Below are 22,501 nucleotides of genomic sequence, written 5' to 3' on the forward strand. Positions count from 1 at the left end.
AAGCCAAATGGTGATATTTGTCTCTGTGGCGATTTCAAAGCCACTGTAAATGCTCAATGCCTCATCGACACTTACCAGGCCAGTATTTTTCTAAAATTGACCTGTCAGAAGATTATCATCAACTTCCTCTCGACGTTGCTTCCTGGCAGTTTCTGGTCCTTAACATGCCTTTCGGCCTCTATCAATACCAACGCTTGCCATTCGGGGTTGCTAGTGCCCCTGCTCTCTTTCAGCGATTCTTGGAACAATTACTGCTCCCTGTCCCTGGGTGTATCAATTACATGGACAACATTGTTGTCACTGGCTCCACCACTGAAGAACATCTTCAAAACCTCCGCACACTTTTTCATGTCTTACAGACTGCCGGTCTTAAGTGTAATCTTCAGAAATTACAATTTTTTCAGGCATCGATCACGTCCTTGGGGTTTCAACTCTCTCGGGATGGTATTCGTCCGCTTCAGCAAACTGTTGCTGCGATCAATGCCCTTCCTCGCCCTACATCTGTTAAGGAACTGCAGGCCTTCTTGGGGAAAATAGCATACTATCACAAGATTTTACCGTCAGCAGCTTCGGTGGCTCAGGTGTTGCATTGCCTGTTGCATAAAAACGTGCCTTTTCATTGGTCCGCGTCATGCGAAGCGGCTTTCCAGAAATTGAAGACTATGCTGAAACAGGCCCCGTGCCTGGCTACTTATCGACCTGGCCAACATCTTGTTCTTGCCGCAGACGCCTCTAAATACAGGGTCAGTGCAGTCCTTGCTCACCTTTTTTCTGACAGTTCGGAACAACCCATTGCTTATGCCTCCAAAACGCTCACGGATGCCCAACAAAAGTATTCTCAAATTGAGAAAGAAGCTTTGGCCATTATTTATGCTCGTCATAAATTTGGTGTTTTTCTCTGTAGCTCAAAATTTCATCTTGTTACGGATCACAAACCACTTGTTTCCTTGTTTCATCCATCAACGTCACTTCCCGACAAGGCTGCACACCGCCTCCAGCGTTGGGCTCTTTACTTGTATCGTTTCAATTATGAGATTCATTTCTGGCCAACGGCGCAACATGCAAATGCTGATGCTCTGTCTCGCCTTCCCATGGGTCCTGATCAGGCATTCGACAGGGACGAACTTTTGTGTTTCCACCTGGATGTTGCCGAGCAGCGGGTTGTGGACGGGTTCCCCATAACTGGGGACAGGCTGGTGGCTGCTACGGGTTCTGACCCTACCCGCTCCCGGGTTTTACGCTTTATTCAGAAGGGTTGGCCAGATAGCCCGTCTGCTAAGACTTCTGATCCGTTGCGGAACTATTATGCTTTGTGCTACTGCCTCACGGCTAGGGTTGGTGTTATCCTCCTCTCCACTGACAATGCTTCGCCGCGTGTTGTGGTACCTGCGTCTTTGCGTGCTTCGGTCTTGCGCCTCCTTCACCAAGGGCACTGGGGTGTGTCTCGCACAAAATCTCTGGTGCGCCATCATGTGTACTGGCCTGGCATCGACTGTGAAATAGCACACATGGTCGCTGCCTGCGGCCCTTCTGCATCACAGGCCGCTGCCCCGAAGTCATCTTTGTCACCGTGGACTTCGCCTGAGAAGCCCTGGGAGCACATTCATGCTGACTTTGCGGGACCCTTTTTAGGTACTTTTTGGCTCCTTGTAATTGACGCCTACTCTAACTTTCCTTTCATTGCCCCTTGCATGTCGCCTACCACCGCGGCAACCACCAGTGCTCTCGCCCGCATTTTTTCTTTGGAAGGCCTCCCCTCTACTCTTGATACTGATAATAGTCCGCAATTTTCCTCTTCTGAATTTGTGGATTTTTGTGCTCGGCACGGCGTTATGCATGTCACGGCCCCGCCGTCCCATCCACAATACAACGGTGAGGCTGAACGACTGGTCCGCACATTTAAGGCTCAGATGCGGAAACTTCTGACTTCTTCTGCTGCTGATGATGCGCTCCTCCAGTTTCTGGCATCTTACCGTTTCAGCCACATGGGCAACCACAGCCCGGCTGAGCTCTTACATGGCCGACAGCCCTGCACGCTACTTCATCTTCTGCAGCCTTCTACCTCACGGCCGCGGGTGCCTTCACTTGGCCGGTTCACTGCCGACGAACTCGTCTGGGTACGGGGATATGGCAGGCGGCCAAAATGGAGCCCGGGCCGCATCTTAAGACACCGTGGCAGATGCCTGTATGAAATCCAGATGGACACGGGTGTTGCAGTGCGTCATTCGGACCAGCTTCGGCCTCGTGTGCCAGCAACGCCTGTTCCGAATGCCGCTACACCACCTTTGGCTCTACCTGATGCTCGGGATCTTGGCATCTCCCAATACTCACAACGCAGCCCTCTCACCATCATCACAATGCCAGCATAAGAACGGACGCCACCAGGAGACGTGTCCATGCAGGAACTGGATGACCATCCTCTGTCAGAGCAAATCTACTCGCCTCCTCCTCCAACGGACGCCGACACATCGCCCATGTCTCCTGTCATATCAACTGGACTTGCCGCAATGGGCAGATTGGTGCATGGGGCCCCAGCAGATTTGACCCCTACGTCTCCTGTCATCTCGACCCGTTATCATCAGGGACACTTCCGTCCGTACGGGAAGCCTCCTCCTCGAGACTTTACGGCGAGTCAAACAACGCCTATGGACGTTAGCCATCTCCAGGACACCTCCATCAAGACCAGTGCAACAATTTCAAAGGGGGGAAAAGTGTTGTGACTCCCCGATCATTCAAAGTGCCGCCGCACAATTACGCACATCCTCTACGTGCGACGCTGTCTGCCAGCCATGCAGCAGCTGCACCACTTAAGCGGCCAGCTGAGCAGCGGCCGCTAGACTGGGACTCAGTGCTCATTCGAATGCTAACGTGTACACATGTCTTGCTTGTCAACTTACTCTGTGGCTTATATGTGTTGTGTCGTTCTGAAATATATGTGTTAAACTTGATGTTATAACAATAACATAATAAACAGGCAAAGCAAATTACATACCCATAATACAAAAACAGAGAACAAACACAAAGTACACAAAAAAACACATATTAATGACAAATATATGTAGGTCATTAAGTGGGTCAGGGGAGACTTACTGGATGAGATGAGTAGCTGACTTTTCTGTACCTCTCCCCATTTCCTAAACCTTGCTAGTCCTTTTCCTACCTCCCTCTTTCTTTCCATCCAATTCTTCTGGCAGAAGAAGGAGCCAGTAACTCCAAAAGCTTGCACAGTTTGAGAACATTTATATATGTATTCTTCTGCTGCCGCTTGGTGACTAGATTTTTTATCAATCCAATTACACTAGATTTTCAAACATTGATTATTTTGTTGACATATCAATTCCTGCATACTACTTCTGTCTGTGGCATTTTAATGCACTTCTTAGACAAAACATACCAGTCCTCACCATTAAAAAGACAACAAATATCTGCTTTCACTGATAACTACACTGGCAGACAATCAAGGGAAGTAGTCAGGCAAAGAACATTTGAAAATTAACCAACTCATTTCTGTTATGGAAGCCATTAAATGCAAGTTATAAACAAAAACAATCTGCTCATCTGAAGCTCAAGCTTTTAACATCACCTGATGTGAATAAATCCTCTTTTCTATCTTTAAGAAGGAACCTGTGGTTCTAATAGCTGTGTGTAATCCTATGATTTTATTTATTTTTGTGTGTACCTATAAGCTGCACAAAAAATTGCATTCCTGACTTTGCTGATGATCAGCCCATATGCCACTCTGTGAAAGTAAAGATTGGGCCTGAAATACAACAGTAATTTGTTATTCCAAACCTGGAAAAATGTAGATGCTAGAAAGGGTAGAAACAGCAGAATAATGAAACTGATTAGTGCAAACTGTACAAAGTAAGTTCCACAATATGAAGTAGCTGGAGGGCAAGGGGCAACCTGCTTCTGTGCACATTTACGCCAGTCCACGCACAAAGTACAGCAAATACCTAGAGCTGCCCCTATCACAGTTTACTGTAAGTGTTTATTAATTAGAATCAAGAGATTGGTGCATAGATTAAGTTTTCTAACACAATGTCTCCAGCCCTTGAAGTCCATACACTAACTTCCATGATCCAAGCTGTTACCTGCTTAGGCTGACCTTCTGCTAGACAATGAAGATAATATTGCTGTGAAGTGTACACTAGTGTAAAAGACTGATATGTGTCACACCACCAGACAGAGAAACTTTTAAGTCCATCTGCATCAGTGGTCTGTATGACTGTATCAGAAGCTGAAGTAAGCAAGCACTTTTTATTTGTATAACACTTCTCGACAAAGCAGTATATAGTGCACTTTGTTTCTTAATGCAAAGTATTCTCAAATAAATGTGGAAGAGGCAGATTTCATTGTGTGAATGTAAGTGTTACAGTTAACAAACTACGGCTTTATTCCTGCAGTCCCACAACCATATCATGGTAAAAAAAAAAAGAAGTCAATGGTAAAATATTAGAGGTCCATCTGGACCATTCTGAAAATACTTTACCTGCAGAACACAACAGAGGCTGCTTCCTTCATTGTATATTATGTGCCGAAGCATATCAGCTCAGTTCCCAGATAATTAACTCAAGATTGAGATTCAGCTGTATAACACCACTCCAAATAACAATAAAAAGATAGTTACATTATTTAGCTGCAGTAGGGTTCAATAATTTTGAGAACACCCCTTGCCTTCCTGATGTTGCCCCCATCAGGCTTTTCCTTGTGCTCAAAAGTGAAGGTTGGCAATTTTTAAGTACTCTGCAGGAGAGATGATGGATAAATGTACCAAGATGCACAAAGATACTTAGAGAAAAATGTCTTTCTGCTAAGTCCTGCTGACACTGAGATGGACTGGTGCCAGGGTGGATGACAAACTACTGGTGCTGCCACCACCAACTGATGGTTACCATAGAAGCAAGTGTGCTTCCCAGAGTTACTGAAGTATGCTGAAGTAAGACCAGTACACAAAAAAGGTCCAAAAGAAGAAATTGGAAATTACAGACCTGTTTCTATCCTGTCATTTTTCTCTAAGTTATTTGAAAAGCTTGCTGCAACACAGATACTAAATTTTGTCTCAGAATTTAATATCATTGATAAAAATCAATTTGGTTTCCAAAAAGGAAAAAGTACCTTATACACAATAAACTCATTTGTTGAAAGAATTAGCTCCTCATTGGATAACAGCAGCAAAGTTGCAGGTATCTTCTGTGACCTAAGCAAAGCATTCGATTCAGTGAATCACTCCTTCTTGCTGTATAAATTAGAGAGATATGGGATCAGTGGGAGTGCCCTCCAGTGGCTGACCTCATATTTGACAAACAGGAAGCAAAGAGTTATAATAACATCTAACTCTGCAAATTACTCATATCTCACTAGGTATTCCCCAGGGCTTGGTTTTGGGACCAATTCTCTTCCTGTTTTATATAAATGATTTATACCCTTGAACATCAATGCAAAGTCAGTCCTATTTGCAGATCACACTTCAGTGCTGACTGAAAAAAATAATTTGCAGAAATTGCTGACTGTGTTGTAAACACTTTGGATTCTCTGGAAGCCTGGTTTCAATCAAATGGTCTGAAACTAAACATTACATAAATGCAACTCACACAATTCAAAACAAAACAATCTAATCCAAGTGAGATCTATGTCCTATATACAAAATGAGAAAATAGAACCAGCAAGCACATTGAAATTCTTAGGACTAAACTTGGACGAAAACTTAAGCTGGCAGGCACAATCAGAATATTTAGTTAACAAACTAAATAGCTTTTCTTTTGCAATGGGAATGTTACATGCCGTAATAGACAAGGGCAGCTGAAAAATTGTGTACCATAGTTACTTCGAATGTGTCATCAGATATGGCATAGTATTTTGGGGTAATTCAAGTTATATGGTATGGATATTAAAACTTCAAAAAAGAATCATTAGGAAGATGTGTGCTGCACATCCAAGAACCTCATGTCATTCATTGTTTAAAAAACTAAATCTATTATCTGTCCCATCACTATGGATTTTTGAAATTCTAATTTTCCTGTGCAACAAAGTTGAACTTTGCAAAGAATTTCACTTCAAACACACTTACACATCTAGGCAAAAACAAAATTTCATGCTACTTCAAACACACTTACACAACTAGGCAAAAACAAAATTTTATGCTTCCTCCACACCAATTAAAGCTATTTCTATGACTCCTCAATATATGAGCATGAAAATATACAATAAATTAAAGGGCTGTGATATTCTGAGCATGGAAATTGGTCATCTAAAGAAAAAATTACGTGAACTGTTAGTGGAAAAATGTTGTTATTCAGTGAATGAGTTTATGAATGATGAGGTGATAATTTAAGCAGGGCAATTAACATCTCTGTAAAAAAAAGTGTTGTACAGCTAAAAAATTGTTTGATAACTATATTTGTTATTATTTTTAAGTCTGTAAACTAAATCCATAAAATTATATATTGACATGTCTCCAGTACAACAGATCACAAGATCTGAATATTGTATGTTATGAGATGAAATTAATCAGATCAAATCAAATCAAAACCAGCATTGTATCTATATCATGGGGAACCAAACGCTGGTGATGGATCAACTGTCACTCTCTGGATGAACGTACTGCCCTCCTTGCCAGCCTTTCCGCTGCCCACAGTTGATCAACTGTATTATTTGGATTTAGCTTCAAACTCGCTCTCTTGGCTTCTCTCTTGGACAGTGGCCACTTGCGTATTAATGAAACTTGCATTTCTCACCATTTAGATTAGATTGTAACTCAACGGACTGGCAACTAGCATGTGATGATTTGGTTCAAAATGTAATTCTAAATACCGTGTACTAACCCTTGTGAGTAACTGTTGTTCGTAAAATAAAGTGTGGGTCAGAATTAACACACAATTGGCGATTAAGGCTATCATTTGGAATTATTAATAATACAAAATAAAGTGTCAAGGCCAAGATGGACCTGTATTTCTTGAAATTTGTGAGAAATTAGGGGAAAAAAAGAAATGATATTGTGGCGTTGATGGCCCAGAGGCCCCATCTGGGGAAGTTTGGCTGCCGAATTGCAAGTCTTATTTCAGGCGACACCACACTGGGTGACTTGCATGTCAGTGATGATGAATGGTTGAAGAGGACAAACACAGTGCACAAGTGGAGAAAATCTCCAACCCGATCAGGAATTGAACCCGAGCAAATTGCATGGGAGGCAAACACCGTAACCACTCAGCTAAGAAGGTGGATGGAAAATAGAAAAATAGTAGAAGCAGTATCAGCAGAAAATTGCCCTGCTACAGTAACTGATGCAACAAGACGTGAACAACAGTAGCTGATACTTCTCTAAGATAGACACAGCTGACACATATTTGCAGCTACTGTCAGACGAGCAGTCACAGAGAATTATGGTAAAACTACACTGTTTGGTATGTATTGGTGTAAACACTTCTCCTTCAGCTATACCAGTATAACTGGAACTTTCCACTGGTACATAGAATAGATGATGCAGGACATCCCCAGTACATCAGTTTCCTGGCGGACATTATCATCACAAAACCCACGAGAGCAACACACTGAGAATATACGAAAGTTGTTTCAGATGCTGCATATTAATAGCTTAAAATGTTAACTGATCAAATGAAGTTTTGTCCAACCCAGTGATGAATATTTAGACCACATTCTCAGCAAAGGTGGTCCAAAACTCACAAGACAGAATATTGTATGCCATTGATCACTTCCCAGTTCTCACAACATCAGGAAGCACAATCCTTACTACGAAAAATTATCCCTTAACTCAATTATGGAAAAAAAGTTTCCATGTATGTTTGGAATCACCAACACTAAAAGGCATTCCAAACATTAAAATCATGTAAAACTTGAACGTTGTCTAATCACTTACATGCCAGGCAAGAGCTTAGTACTCAGAACACTTGCACCACAACAGGAATAGTTTCCATGCTGCCCCAGAAGTACCTTCATGTCCAGCCAGCACCACCACTGCCTCCACATCACAGGTGCCACTTCTGTCCTCGGCGCAATGATCCACTGCCACCCACCAGCAAGAGGAAATGGGGACAAGAACCTATTGAATTTGACCCCTTACCATGGGATGAGACACCAATTTTGAAGACTCAAGGCTAAACCAGCATTGTATCACAGTGATAGCAGTACGCAGCTATCACCATTTCAGAATCATCGGTGCGGATTTTGTATCCTCACCCAATGTCAAGATAGGCTAAGACAGTGAAGCAATCGATATGCTATCAGAAACTGAATCGAACTATCACCAACAGAGCCACCAGTGGAGTATCGTATGGAGTCAATCATTGGTAACATGCCAGGCTTAAATGGGCAGTACAACACTCCAGAATGAGGTTGGAGATGGGTGGCTAGTGGCTCAGTGTGAAATAATAAGTTTGGTGGTTAGGAATGTGGAGAGGGAGGGGTGGCAAGTGCATGGGCTAGACATGTGACACATTGGTATTGGAGCTGGTGAGGTGTGGCAAACGAAGAAGATGATATGAAGGCACAGATTTAGAAAGGGGTGACAGGGCAGAGGACAGGGATACCAACACTTTCCCTTTCCTCTGTCCTATCAGCCCCTTCTAATCCGCACTTCCCTTTCATCTTCATCATGTGCCACACCTCAGCAGCTCCAGTATGTATGTACCTCCCACCCCTCCCTCTCCACATTCCTAATCACCAAACTTACTACTCCCCTCTGTGCCACTAGCTACCCCTCCCCAACCATTCTCTCTGCTTCCCACCTCTCCTCCCACCCCCACCCCTTTACCCACTGTACTCTAGTCCTCTCTCTCTCTCTCTCTCTCTCTCTCTCTCTCTCTCTCTCTGTGTGTGTGTGTGTGTGTGTGTGTGTGTGTGTGTGTGTGTGTGTGTGTGTACTCTAGCTCGCCAAACGATTTATTCCAAAAGCTAGCAAGTTCCTGTTTTGTGTGTGCCTGTTGATGAATCAACACTTCCACTATTTGGTAAGTGTTTTCCTACATTATCAACTCCAATAACAGACAAATGCAGTTATGTTTGAAAACATAAATTTATATCTTGTATTTATGGATACCATGCACAACAGAGCTTATCGTAATGTGTACAGGATCTGATAACCCACCTGCAGGTGTTGTGACTGGTGGTGTCACAATGACAGTGTCCTTAATTTCTGGGAAGTTGCGGCATGTTGCGGTTAGAGAGCGAGGTCTCCAACCCAGTCCCACCCAACTGGTACCGTTGACAACCAAAACAGCTTCCAGTTCCTTCTGTTCCTTAAAAATTCTCCAGTAGAGAGTAACATCAGCACTCATGTTTCGCTGGGTGTACTGTGCAAAATCTATTTCTGTAGTCCGCACAGGTGATCCTGAACAATTAAAAAAAATATTGTTAGAAGCACAGAGCAATGATAAATTCATACACACATCAAAAAGAGTTTTGTGTCACCTCAGTTTTGAGGACTCCAGAACCTGTACAGAAAATTGGAATAGAGATCAACATGAGCATCATTTCCGCCCTTTTTATTGCTCATGAAAACCACACATTGCATGTTGTACCACCATACAGTGAGACCTTTAGAGGTGGTGGTCCAGATTGCTATACACACCAGTACCTCTGATACCCATAAGCATGTCCTCTTGCATTGATGCATGCCTGTATTCGTCCTGGCATTCTATCCACAAGTTCATCAAGGCACTGTTGGTCCAGATTGTCTCACTCCTCAACAGTGATTCGGCATAGATCCCTGAGAGTGGTTGGTGGGTCACATTGTCCATGTTGTTGTTGTTGTTGTGGCCTTCAGTCCTAAGACTGGTTTGATGCAGCTCTCCATGCCACTCTATCCTGTTCAAGCTTCTTCGTCTCCCAGTACCTACTGCAACCTACGTCCTTCTGAATCTGTTTAGTGTATTCATCTCTTGGTCTCCCTCTACAATTTTTACCCTCCACGCTTCCCTCCAATACTAAATTGGTGATCCCTTGATACCTCAGAACATGTCCTACCAACCGATCCCTTCTTCTAGTCAAGCTGTGCCACAAATGTCTCTTCTCCCCAATTCTATTCAATACCTCTTCATTAGTTATATGATCTACCCACCTAATCTTCAGCATTCTTCTGTAGCACCACATTTTGAAAGCTTCTATTCTCTCCTTGTCCAAACTAGTTATCGTCCATGTTTCACTTCCATACATGGCTATGCTCCATACAAATACTTTCAGAAATGACTTCCTGACACTTAAATCTATACTCGATGTTAACAAATTTCTCTTCTTCAGAAACGCTTTCCTTGCCATTGCCAGTCTACATTTTATATCCTCTCTACTTCGACCATCATCAGTTATTTTGCTCCCCAAATAGCAAAACTCCTTTACTACTTTAAGTGTCTCATTTCCTAATCTAATTCCCTCAGCATCACCCGACTGAATTCGACTACATTCCATTATCCTACATCGTCCATAAACAGCCCTTTTCAATCTATTCCAGGCATATTCAGTAGGGTTCATGTCTGGAGAACATGCTGGACACTCTAGTCGAGCGATGTCGTTATCCTGAAGGAAGTCATTCACAAGATGTGCACTATGGGGGTGCGAATTGTCATCCATGAAGACGAATGCCTCTAAAATATGCTGCCGATATGGTTGGACTATCGTTCAGAGGATGATATTCATATATCATATAGCCATTATGGCGCCTTCCATGACCACCAGCGGCGTACGTTGGCCTCACATAATGCCACCCCAAAACAGCATGGAACCTCCACTTTGATGCACCCACTGGACTGTGTGTCTAAGGCGTTCAGCCTGACCAGGTTGCCTCCAAACATGTCTCTGATGATTGTCTGGTTGAAGGTATACGCGACACTCATCAGTGAAGAGAATGCGATGTCAATCATGAGCGGTCCATTTGGCATGTAGCTGGGCCCATCCGTACCACGCTGAAATGGTGTCGAGGTTGCAAAGATAGACCTCGCCATGGATGTTGGGAGTGAAGCTGTACATCATGCAGCCTATTGTGCACAGTTTGTTGTAACATGATATCCTGTGGTTGCACAACATGGTGGCATCGATTTCAGGGTTCCTCCAAGCCATAATCCATTGATAGCAGTCATCCATTGCAGCATTGGGCAGACTGAGCGAGGCATGTCATCAACAGTTCTTGTCCCTCTGTATCTCCTCTATACCCAAACAACATCGCTTTGGTTCACTCCGAGACTCCTGGACACTTCTCTTATTGAGAGCCCTTCCTGGCACAACGTAACAATACAGACGCGATCAAACCGCAACATTTACCATCTAGGCATGGTTGAACTACAGACAACACGAGCCGTGTACCTCCTTCCTGTTGAAAAGACTGGAGCTGATCGCCTGAAGGACCCCCTCCGTCTAATAGGCACTGCTCATGCACGGTTGTTTACATCTTTGGGCAGGTTTAGTAACATCTCTGAACAGCCAAAGGAACTGTGTCTGTGATACAATATCCACAGTCAATGCCTATCGTCAGGAGTTCTGGGATCTGGGGTGATGCAAAACTTTTCTTGATGTATGTATTATAATTAGAAGGGGAAGAACTTTTCTGTAGCAATTTGGTGGTATATACCCTATTATTTTTGCACTGAAACTACAGAAATTACATTTCAGACATCAAAAAATCATACAGTATTACCAGTATTTATTATAACATCTTAGTGGATTTTTTTCTTTTTGGGTAGGGTGCACAGCTATGTTACTGCAAAGTTTTTATGGGTGACATCTATTGCTCTTATAGCATTATTATAATTTTCAACATTTTTCAAGGCACCTGCAAGTTCTGGTTATGGGTTAGTAGTGCTAATGGGTTGATAATACCAGAAACATTTTGCAAGCTATAAACAAATATATTTCTGATGTACATAAGATACTAACACAGCAGAAGTATAACAGGGAGAATTTATCTTGTCATATTGCAAAAAATGCTCTAGTATGTCTCTAGGCTCAATGTTTTCAGTAAATGGTATTGTACTTAACAAAAATTCCAAAAAATTAATTTACTTTCATAAAGGTAAAATGTTAAATTTTTCACAACATAGACCTAAATTTAAATTTACACTGGCACTCAAAATATGTACTTGACATAACATAATATGTACAAAACATACAAGGTACACTATCATGAAATGTTTTTTAATCACTTCATGAACTGGAGCATGGAAAATAGCATTACTTTTTTAACACTCTTGATGCTCTGACGAATGTTAACCCGTATTCACAGTTTATATGTGAATACCATGTTTGTAGCTACATTATGCTCTAATGTTCCAAAGAGGAAATTGGTTTCCAAAATTTTTCAAACATTTTTCCATGAGACAATTTGGAGCTTCAAACATGAGCCAGTTCAAACTAGGTTTCCAAAATTTCTCAAGCATTTTTCCTTGAGATAATTTGGATCTTCAAACATCAGCCAGTTCAAACTTCTCAGTACTGTTGATCAACAATGGGAGTACATTTACGAATGACAAGCAACTCGGTGACAAGTATTCTGTCCTTTTGTGCTCACACCACTGACTTCACCAACCACAACTTATCCTCCCTCACTGCCCATTACTCCTCTTAATTGCATGGATCTCTGACACAGCAGTGAAATGGCAGCCTGCAGGGAAATGGCACACTGTGTCATATAATGTTCCCTGCAGGCCTCCTTGGTGGTCTGGTCTGCTTGTACACTTTTTCAAGTCCCACATGCCCCAATACCTGGCAGAATAATACCCGCTTCCCCCATTGTTAAAGGAAATACAGTTGATCATGTATGAGCTGGACCATTTTCTTTGCTTAGTACTTGTGCTGCAAAGACTGTAGGGCACTAAGAAAATCAGAGCAGATGAGAAACTATTTGCCCGGTAAACACCTCGTCTGCTCCGGTGCCTCCAGCATAGCATGCAGCTCTGCAGTAAATACCCCATCTCTATGCAGTCTCTCTTGTGATTCATTAACCTAAAATAATTCTGGACCTCTGCAGAAGCCAAGGTGATCTACTCCAACCTTGGTGTAAAACTTTAAAATCAACCACACTCAACTCTAAAAGGCAATCCTTCACATGAGTCTCACAGGGCTCATTGCTAGTTGCCAATTATGAAAAACCTAAGCAATGATAGGGAATATAGGTGTTTTTGGTGTGGGTGTTGATTTATAGGTCTGTCGTACCATGGGAAGTTGTTGCCTGAAATGAAGCAATGGCTCAGCAGCCTCAGCACAGAGGCTCGGTCTGGGGCTGGTTCTAAATAGCCCAGGGGCCACCCTAAGTCCTTCATGCTACATCACATCCAACACCTTTAAATAAGAGGGTGTTACAGATCCACAAACCATGCAATCATAAACAAGCCGAGGTTGAAGGCTCTGCAAAACTAGTCAGACACATTCAGTCTTCTCCCCATGAATTTTGACTCAGACCCTTCAATATACATTCAAGTGAATGTCTTTTCAGGTTTCTAAGGTGTTGCAACCATATAAGTTTATAGTCAAATGTGAGACCCAGAAATTTCACTGTTTCTTTAAAATTAAGGACAGTGTCCCCTCATCCTCAGTTTAGGAGAGTTTGAAACAGAATGAGAACAGTTAAAAATAACACACCCTGGCCTCTCAGTTGAGAGCCTCTCAGGCAAGTAGTCGTCTTCGGTTCATTGGTAGAATTTTGGGAAGATGTGGTTCATCTGTAAAGGAGACCACTTATAAAACACTAATACGACCTATTCTTGAGTACTGCTCGAGCATTTGGGATCCCTATCAGGTTGGATTGAGGGAGGACACAGAAGCAATTCAGAGGCGGGCTGCTAGATTTGTTACTGGTAGGTTTGATCATCACGCGAGTGTTACGGAAATGCTTCAGGAACTTGGGTGGGAGTCTCTAGAGGAAAGGAGGCATTCTTTTCGTGAATCGCTACTGAGGAAATTTAGTAACCAGCATCTGAGGCTGACTGCAGCACAATTTTACTGCCGCCAACTTACATTTTGCGGAAAGACCACAAAAAAAAGATAAGAGAGATTAGGGCTCGTACAGAGGCATATAGGCAGTCATTTTTCCCACATTCTGTTTGGGAGTGGAACAGGGAGAGAAGATGCTATTTGTGGTATGAGGTACCCTCCACTACGCACCATATGGTGGATTGCAGTGTATGTATGTAGATGTAGATGTAGATGTAGAGAATTTAAAAATTCTCTTCTCCTACCATTCATACAACCATCGAAGAGTTAGTTGCAAGTAACAAGTTTTTGTTGCGTGACTTGATGAGGAACAAAGGACAGAGAAGTCATCAACAGACAAAGAACACTGGACAGAACCTTTAAGTACTGATGTGATATTATTAATAGTGATGAGAAAGATAGTCATACCAAAAACACAGCCTTGAGGGGCACTGTTCTACTGCTCAAGCTGATGAGAGAGGATGTCACTGAGTCAGTACCTAAAGTACCATGGCGACAGGAAGGACCACATAAAGGTGGGAAGACACCCTCAAAAACCCCATTCATGGAGCTGCATGAGGATAACGTGTCTCCAGGTAGTATCATATGGCAAAAGCCTTGCCACTGTGGTAACACTGATTCCTGACAGATCACTGAAGTTAAGCACTGTCAGGCTTGGCTATCACTTACATGAGTGACCAGCGGGATCTACCGAGTGCAGTTAGCAAGTGGGTTGCACTCACCCCTTGTAAGACCAATTGAGAGTTACTCATCTGAAAAGCAGTGGCTCTGATCATAAAACTGAAATGGCGAGGAGCTGTGTGCTGACCACAAGCTGCTCCATATCCACATACAGTGACACGTGTTGGCTGAGGACAAAACAGTGGTCATTTGATGTCATTGGGCCTTCTGAAGCCTGTTCAGATGGCACACCTTCTTGGTGTGTCAAAAAATATATCCATTACGTGATGCCAGTACAGTAAATCCCGTTCCACAGACACTTCCAGGAAGGCCAGGTTATGAAAGTTGAAGCAATATCTCCTGTGCCCCCCCCCCCCCCCCCCCCAAAAAAAGTGACCTAAGAAAGATGTTTAAAATAAATGGTTAAGTGCAAGTGACAAAGAGGATAGTTAGAATGAATAGAGAAGTAAAAAAGTACATCCGCAAAGGAAAAAATTAAATCTCAGAAGAAATATGTGAGAAAGTTAATTGTTTCAATCACAAAAGTAGCAGAGCATGGAAAATGGTTTCAGGACTAAGAAAAGAAGTAAAAGAAAGAGAGCACCTGCTGATTATCAGATACAGTGGGAGAAGCATTTTAAAGGCTTGCTAACAGAAACAAGGATAGAGTATATGGAAGATGAAAGGGAAGCAGAATGGTGAAGAGGTAAAGAAAATAACTGCTGAATAAGTACAGAAAGCAGTAATACAAATGAGAATGGGTAAATTACTAGGACCTGTAAATGCACCATTAGAGTTACAGAAGTATGCCCCAAGTATCCTGAATGAATATCTGAGCAGGTTATTTAATAAACATATGTGATATGGGGAGGGAATTCCAGCAGAGTGGAACTTAATGTATTTAAGTCCCATAAATAAAAAAGGGAGCAAGAATGCATACAGCAATTACTGTGGCACAAGTGTTCCAAGTTCAATTAGCAGGCTGTAAGGGGGGGATTTTAAAACCAAGAACAAAGAAGATTATAACTGAATAGGAAGAATAAAGCACTTTTGAAGATGCAGGTCATGTGCAGATTATATCTTTAGCCTAAGTCAGGTCATAGAGAAGACATTGGAAAGAAATGTGATTTTCATATATCTGGGAAATGCATATGACTCAGTGCCACTAAACAGATTGTTCAAGGTGTTCGGACCAGGTAAATTGCCAAAACTTATGTAACAAGTACCACAAATCACTAAAAGTCATTAAAGTGATGAAAGAAATTTTTATGGGAGCCTTCTGAGTGACTAAAGGACTGGAACAAGGATGCTGTCTGTCTTCCACACTCTTTAAGATGTATGTGCAGGAAACACTGAATCATTGGTGTATGAAGTGCATGGGCATAGCAACTGAAGCAGGGAACCAGTGTTCATACATACTTTTCTGTGCTGATGATACGGCTGTTGCAGCAAATGATGCAGAGGATGTATCTTACATGCATAAGAAGTTTTCGGAAGAATATAAAAAGTGGGGTTTCAAAATCAATTTTGAGAAGACAGAATATTTATGCTACAGAGAGGAGGGAAGTAACCTGGACATTGGCGGATACCAAATTAAAGTGTGTAAGAGTTTAATAAGTATCTAGGTAATAGCCTATCGTGTGTTGGCACATGTGACACAGATGTTTAACAACAGTTCAGGCAGGGAAAGGTGGCTACCCAAAAATTAAATCCTGTACTTTGGTCCTCAGAATTGAGTTTAAATGTTAAATTCAGTTATACAGATCCATCATGCAATCAATAACAAATTATGAGAGCGGGTGTTGAGAACTCACAGAAATAGATAAAAAGATACTCAGAGCTTTAGAAATGAATCAATTGAGAAGAACACATAAAATTGCCCGACATTTTCAGAAATGAGAAAGTAAGAGAAAAGACCCAGATCCATTATGGTATTATGGATAGGATAGAATAAAGGCAGCTAGAATGGTTAGGACATGTGGAAATGTCAAAAGAATGGAAGAAGGCAGGGAGAACCAGACCCAACTCCATCCCACAGTGTAAGCAACTCAATGTGCGGTTCACACTTTCGCAAAAGCATAAGTCACGCACAGAGATACAGACAGCTTAAATGTTGTTCACAATCAAAACTGAAGTTATCTTTGTTTAATAAAGATCCTAACTGCAACAATTATGTACAATTACTACCAGGATAAGAAACAGTGTAAAACAGAATGAAATGAAGTTACACCATGGTAACACAGGAGTCAACAATAACTACCTCACACAGTACTGCCTACTGTCAGCTAGGTAATTTGTATGATGCAGGCATATGCATTTTCAAATTTTCCATTCCAGTTTTTGTCATACCAGTGCTGCAGTTGTGTGCATGATAAAAGTCATTTGAGATTTGTGAATTACATATTGTAAATTGAGAACACTGGATTAATCATGAAGTTATTACATTTGGAATTCTATGGGACAGTTATTGTACACAAATCCAGATATGATTCCTGAGACAAGATGGTCATGCTTGGTAGAAATAACAGTTTTATCAGATACTGGATGGTTTAAACTTATACCACGCATAAGTGCATTATACATAAAATATTCTTATTATTTGAACTTTACAAAAGATTCCTTCTCTAACGTTTGAAACAAGTTGATTGCATAAATTGTTCTTAATGTATAATCATGAATGGATCCCTTACCCCTTTCAGAATGATTGTAATCTTTTCGCACAATTGTATCCAGAATCTGCATCTCTGTAATGAACCGCTAATAACATTTATCACCAACACGTGTATTTGTAAGGTTTATATACATAATTCATTACCACTACACCAGACAAGTCGTCTGGCTACAGGTACCTTATGCTAACCATGCAAAGCAGGAACAGGACGCTAGTGCAGATTACTTTTGTTTGTGTACTCAATTTTAATGTAACTACGTTTTAAAGAAATATGTCCACTGATTGTAAATATATATGCTAAATTTCTTTAGTAACTTATGCACAATTATTCATTTATTTTTAACAATCACTGTATGAAGCTGCAGCTATTTACCACTATTGCATGTGGTCTCACTGCACTGGATCACTTCGTAACATAGACCTCTCATGTATGGTCTGATACTCTTTGAACAATGGAAAATCCAGGATGGAATGTAACAATATTATGAAAATAATAAAATATTATGAATATTATGAAAATAACAAAAAACAATATTATGAAAGTGAAAATTTCATAATACTGATACTCTTTGACTTGTTTGTAATTTATCTAACAATCAGTTGTAACTGTGTCTTCGCATCTAACACGCAACAGTATTTTCTCTTTGTTATGGATCATCTATTGTCAGTGTACCGGATGATCTCTAGTAAAATATAAGCATGTTATGAGGTGTGGCAATAAAGAAACCAGATTGGTTGTTGTGCGCATTTCCGACTTTGTCAAGGACAATGAGAAGAGTGGGGGAGTAACATTGGGACTCTCCCTGGCATGTATGCATAATTCCATGCCTCTGTGGTGGTTAGTCTGGCTGTAAACCTTCTTAGAAATGGGTTGTGTGTCAGAGCTCCATCGGAATTATGCTACGCTCTAAAATGGAACGTCTTAACATCAAATTCCTCACAAAGCTTGGAAAGTCCGCCACAGAAACTTACGATTTGTTGAGTTTTCTGGTGATCCATGTCTATCTCAAACACAAGTTTTCGAGCAGGTTAAGAGGTTCAAGGACAGCAGGGAAGCTATCAAAGATGATTCAAAATCAGTCTGTCCTTCCATTCTGAATACTGAAGGGAGCATGGAGAAAGTCAGTAGAATTGTTCAAGAAGACTGCCGCCTAAGCATTTGAGCAATTTCAGAAATTGCCTGCATCAATAAGGAAACTGTTAGACAGATTTTTCACAATGATCTGGACATGACAAATGTTTGTGCTAAAGTGATGTCAAGAATTCTCGCAAATGAACAAAGGCAACACCAAGTGGACTGCTGTCTTGCCACTCCCAAAAACACTGAAAATGACGCTGATTACCTCAGCAAAGTAATTACATGATGAAACATGGATATTCCAACATGATCCAGAGACTAAGCAACAATCCATGCATTGGAAGAGCCTCAATGCCCTAGGAAGTAGAAAAAGCACATGAGCAATCAAAATTCAAAGTAATGATGATCGTTTTTTTTTTTTTTTTTTTTTTTTAATATATATATATATATTAAAGGGTTACCTACACTGCAGTGTTGCAAGTCGTCTACTATGCTGTTGAGGAGGCTTGTTGCTTTTCCCTTTTTTAACTGCACTGATTGGTTGCCTGAAGGTCAGAGTGAACAGATGCGATGAAAGAAACCAGATGTGGAAGAATCGCTCATGAATTTTTTGTCAGAACAACGAGCCAGCACATAATGTGATGTCTATGAAGAGGTTTTTGGTGAAAAACAACATTCCAGCGATTGAACATCCATTGTATTTGCCTGACCTAGCACCATGTGATTTCTTTCTCTTCCCAAAGCTGGACTCTGCACTAAAGGAACCAGGTTCGTGTCCATGGATGCAATAAAGGAAAAAGCAACAAGCCTCCTCAACAGAAAAAGACTTGCAGCACTGCTTCCAACAGTGGAAAATTTGAATGGAGCGGTGCTGAGATCAGGGAATGGACAACATTTAAGGGGACAATATTTCAGTAGTGTAAGTCTTTTCAATATGAGTCCAATTTCTTTATTGCCACACCTTGTATAATCACTTTTTCATTGTAAAATAAACATAATAATGAGGACTGTCACTTTCTTGTTCAGCAGTTGTGATGAGGTACAAGGTTGTAATTATAGCCTTGCCATGATAAAGTTTTAGATGACAAGTGACTAATATTTGGTTTTCTGTAAGTATCAGTTTACACAATCTCACATTTCAGTTGAGTGTACACTAGGTATTTCTGTATGTTTTATGCTCTTATTTGCTGTATACAGATGCCACAAAGATGGCTGATAACTAAAAACAATAGTTAATAGTAAAATAAATACTGACAGCAGCTTGTCATGAACTTCTTAAAATAAGAACACAATGGTAGTCATAGAGTTGCAAGAAAATGCTGATCATAAAGTAACACAACTGTCACAACTGGGGGTCAATACCTGCTGATAAATGCTTGCTATAATGAAATGCAAGACTGAGACTTTAACGAAGGTATTCATCTCTCACTGAGTAATCTCAGTCAGCTGGACCATCTGACCATGCCTCATAAAGTGACTCAAAGCTGTAACTCGGCACTGTCTATCTTCTACATGTTTTCAAATTCTGTGGACAGTCTCCTGCACACTTTTCTATAACAGGATCCATGGGAAAAAGAATAAGGCAGAGAATGGCTTAGGCACAAATCCTCTGCTGCAAACTGAGAGACTTATTCTGAGCACTACAGTTAACTATGGCTAGCTAGTCCAGCAAGGTACACAGACAGACCTCTATAGAAAAGCAGGAGGGAAATACTGCCTAACTGATTCTTTTAATCAGGCTATTAGGCACACCTGAGTGAGACAGATGGTAGAGCACTGCTAGCAAAAGGAAAATATCAAGACCTGAGTCCTGGTCCAGAAAACAGGTTTTCATTTGCACGGTGTTCCATACATTTTCAATCTACAAATGAAATTTATGTGTAATTGAATTACTCACTCTTGTTGCACCCAGGACCAAACCAGCCAACATCACAGTAGCACTGCCTGCGGGGTGGTGTAGTAGCGCCGATGTCAATGCAAGCTCCATGCGGTCCACAGTCAGCAGACGTCTCGCACTCTTCCCGGTACTGGCATCGTGGCCCACGGTACAGTCGATCGCACAGGCACTTCCCCAGCAGGCTCCGGCCTCGCCCACTGCAGTCCTCCTTCCACGCCTTGCCTGTGGATTCCACCGGAATTCTGACTCATTGCACATTTGCAAATTTTTCTTCCTACATCTCCATAATAGAGTCCCTAACATTCACTGGTATGGTCATGTTCTATTTAACTAATTTTAGTTTGAACCCTGTTAGTGACCCACAAACATTTTTCAACAACAATAGACAGTCAAGTAGAAGGGATGTACATTCGTCATCCAGCTTGTCTACCTAGTAAGCATAAATTTCAAAATTTTCTTTAAAATGTTTTATGGTGCAACTGTAATTAGAAAAGGACCTACATGGTACAGAAGAATAAGTGCTTCAGGTTCACTTCCTCAAACTGCAGACAACAAATCTATCACATATGCACAATCTGTACTGTCAAGATGAAAATTTGGGGTGAAATAATGAGCTGGCAGCTACTGAAAAGAGTTGACACAAGTCATCAGTCTTCTCTTGTGCAAGCACATAGCTGGTTGGGACATCTTTCCTTCCTGACTCTTACTATGATCTAAGTACAAAATTGTGAAACATAGCTAGTTTTCTAAGGTGAGCACCTCTTGACCCACTAAGACTGGCTGGTGACCTTCCAGGCTCTTCTGGGTGCACTTGGTTGTAACACAATATAGAAATAAACCTGCAATGTACAGATAATCATGACCATGCATATTTTTCACCTGCATGGTGGCACACAATTCCTGACCAATGGATTGGGTGCCCGTGCCCCAAGTTAAAACATAAATTTCTCCCTGTAATTGCTGTTGAGTACATGTATGTTATGCTAAAGGTTTCGGTCCATTCATCAACTGTGGATATTTAGTTCAGTAGCCATTTGGAGCTATTTACCCTCTGCTATTCACGTCCACTGGTTTTCAAGAAAGTTGGGCACTTGGCACTTTGGTCTGAAGGAGGAAAAGAATCTCTAGCTCAATATTTTTACTCATCCCACATAAACCCATGAATATCACCCACCATGATTGGCTTGGAACTAATTACTAGGTAAGCAAATGGCCAAAAGTATGCTAAAGCATTGTCTCTGCCGCCATCACCCCCTCCCCCATCTCTTTCCCGTGCTCCTGTAAAACAGTGTTTAATAGTAGTTGCTCTGGCAGGCATATTGCTGATTACGTAACAATTAAGGTTCCTGTGGAAAGAACTATTTACTTCATGTTGTCGTTGTGTCCAGTCTGAAGACTGCTTTGCTGCAGCTCTCCATACTAATCTATCCTGTGCAAGCTTCTTCATCACAGCATAACAACTTCCATTACCAAACTTATGAGTCCTTGCTGTCTCTGTATGTACTCTATCAACTGATTCCTTCTTTCAGTCAAGTTGTGCCACATATTTCTTTTTCCCCCAATTCAATTCACCACCCCCTCATTGGTTATTTGATCTGCCCTCTAATCTTCAACATTTTTCTATAGTACAGGTTTTGAAAGGCTTTTATTCTTGTGTTATCTGAAACGCTTATAATCGATGTTTCACCATCTAAGAATGCTGCACTCCAGACAAATTCCTTCAGAAAATACTTTCTAACACATAAATTTATATTAAATGTTAACAAATTCCTCTTTTTCAGAAATTCTTGACATGCCATTGCCAGTCTGCATTTTGTATCCTCTGTAATTTGGCCATCATAAGTTATTTAGCAGCCCTAATTGCAAAACTCAACTACTACTTTTAGTGTCTTTTTTCCTAATTTAATTCCCTAGCAACTGATTTAATTCAGCTACACTCCATTACTCTTCTTTTACTTTTTGTAATTTCATCTTATATTCTCTTTTCAAGACACTATACATTCTATTCAACTGCTCATCCATGTCATCTGCAATCTCTGACACAATTACAATGTCACAGGCAAATCTCAAAGTTTTTATTTCTTCTTCCAGAAATTTACATATATTTCACTCATACCTCTACATCTACATCTACATGACTACTCTGCAATTCACATTTAAGTGCTTGGCGGAGGGTTCATCGAACCACAATCATACCATTGTAGAGGTGGGAGTTTAGGTCCTACGAACAATGACATCAGTGACAAGCATTTGCTCAAATGTA

General features: G+C 41.2%; 1 protein-coding gene across 4 annotated transcripts in view; it reads right to left on the reverse strand.

The window, feature by feature from the left end:
- LOC126485139 (uncharacterized) overlaps window positions 1–22,501 on the reverse strand; it is a 504,509-nt gene that overhangs the window by 82,661 nt on the left and 399,347 nt on the right. For all 4 annotated transcript variants that reach the window (XM_050108800.1, XM_050108799.1, XM_050108802.1 and 1 more), the window contains exons 6-7: window positions 20,239–20,460; window positions 9,104–9,346 (exon numbers count right to left, since the gene is read on the reverse strand). In XM_050108800.1, the coding sequence (XP_049964757.1) occupies window positions 9,104–9,346; window positions 20,239–20,460 (465 nt within the window). The remainder of the gene's footprint in view (window positions 1–9,103; window positions 9,347–20,238; window positions 20,461–22,501) is intronic.

This window comes from Schistocerca serialis, chromosome 6 (genome assembly GCF_023864345.2).
Source record: "Schistocerca serialis cubense isolate TAMUIC-IGC-003099 chromosome 6, iqSchSeri2.2, whole genome shotgun sequence".
In the NCBI taxonomy this organism is placed as follows: domain Eukaryota; kingdom Metazoa; phylum Arthropoda; class Insecta; order Orthoptera; family Acrididae; genus Schistocerca; species Schistocerca serialis.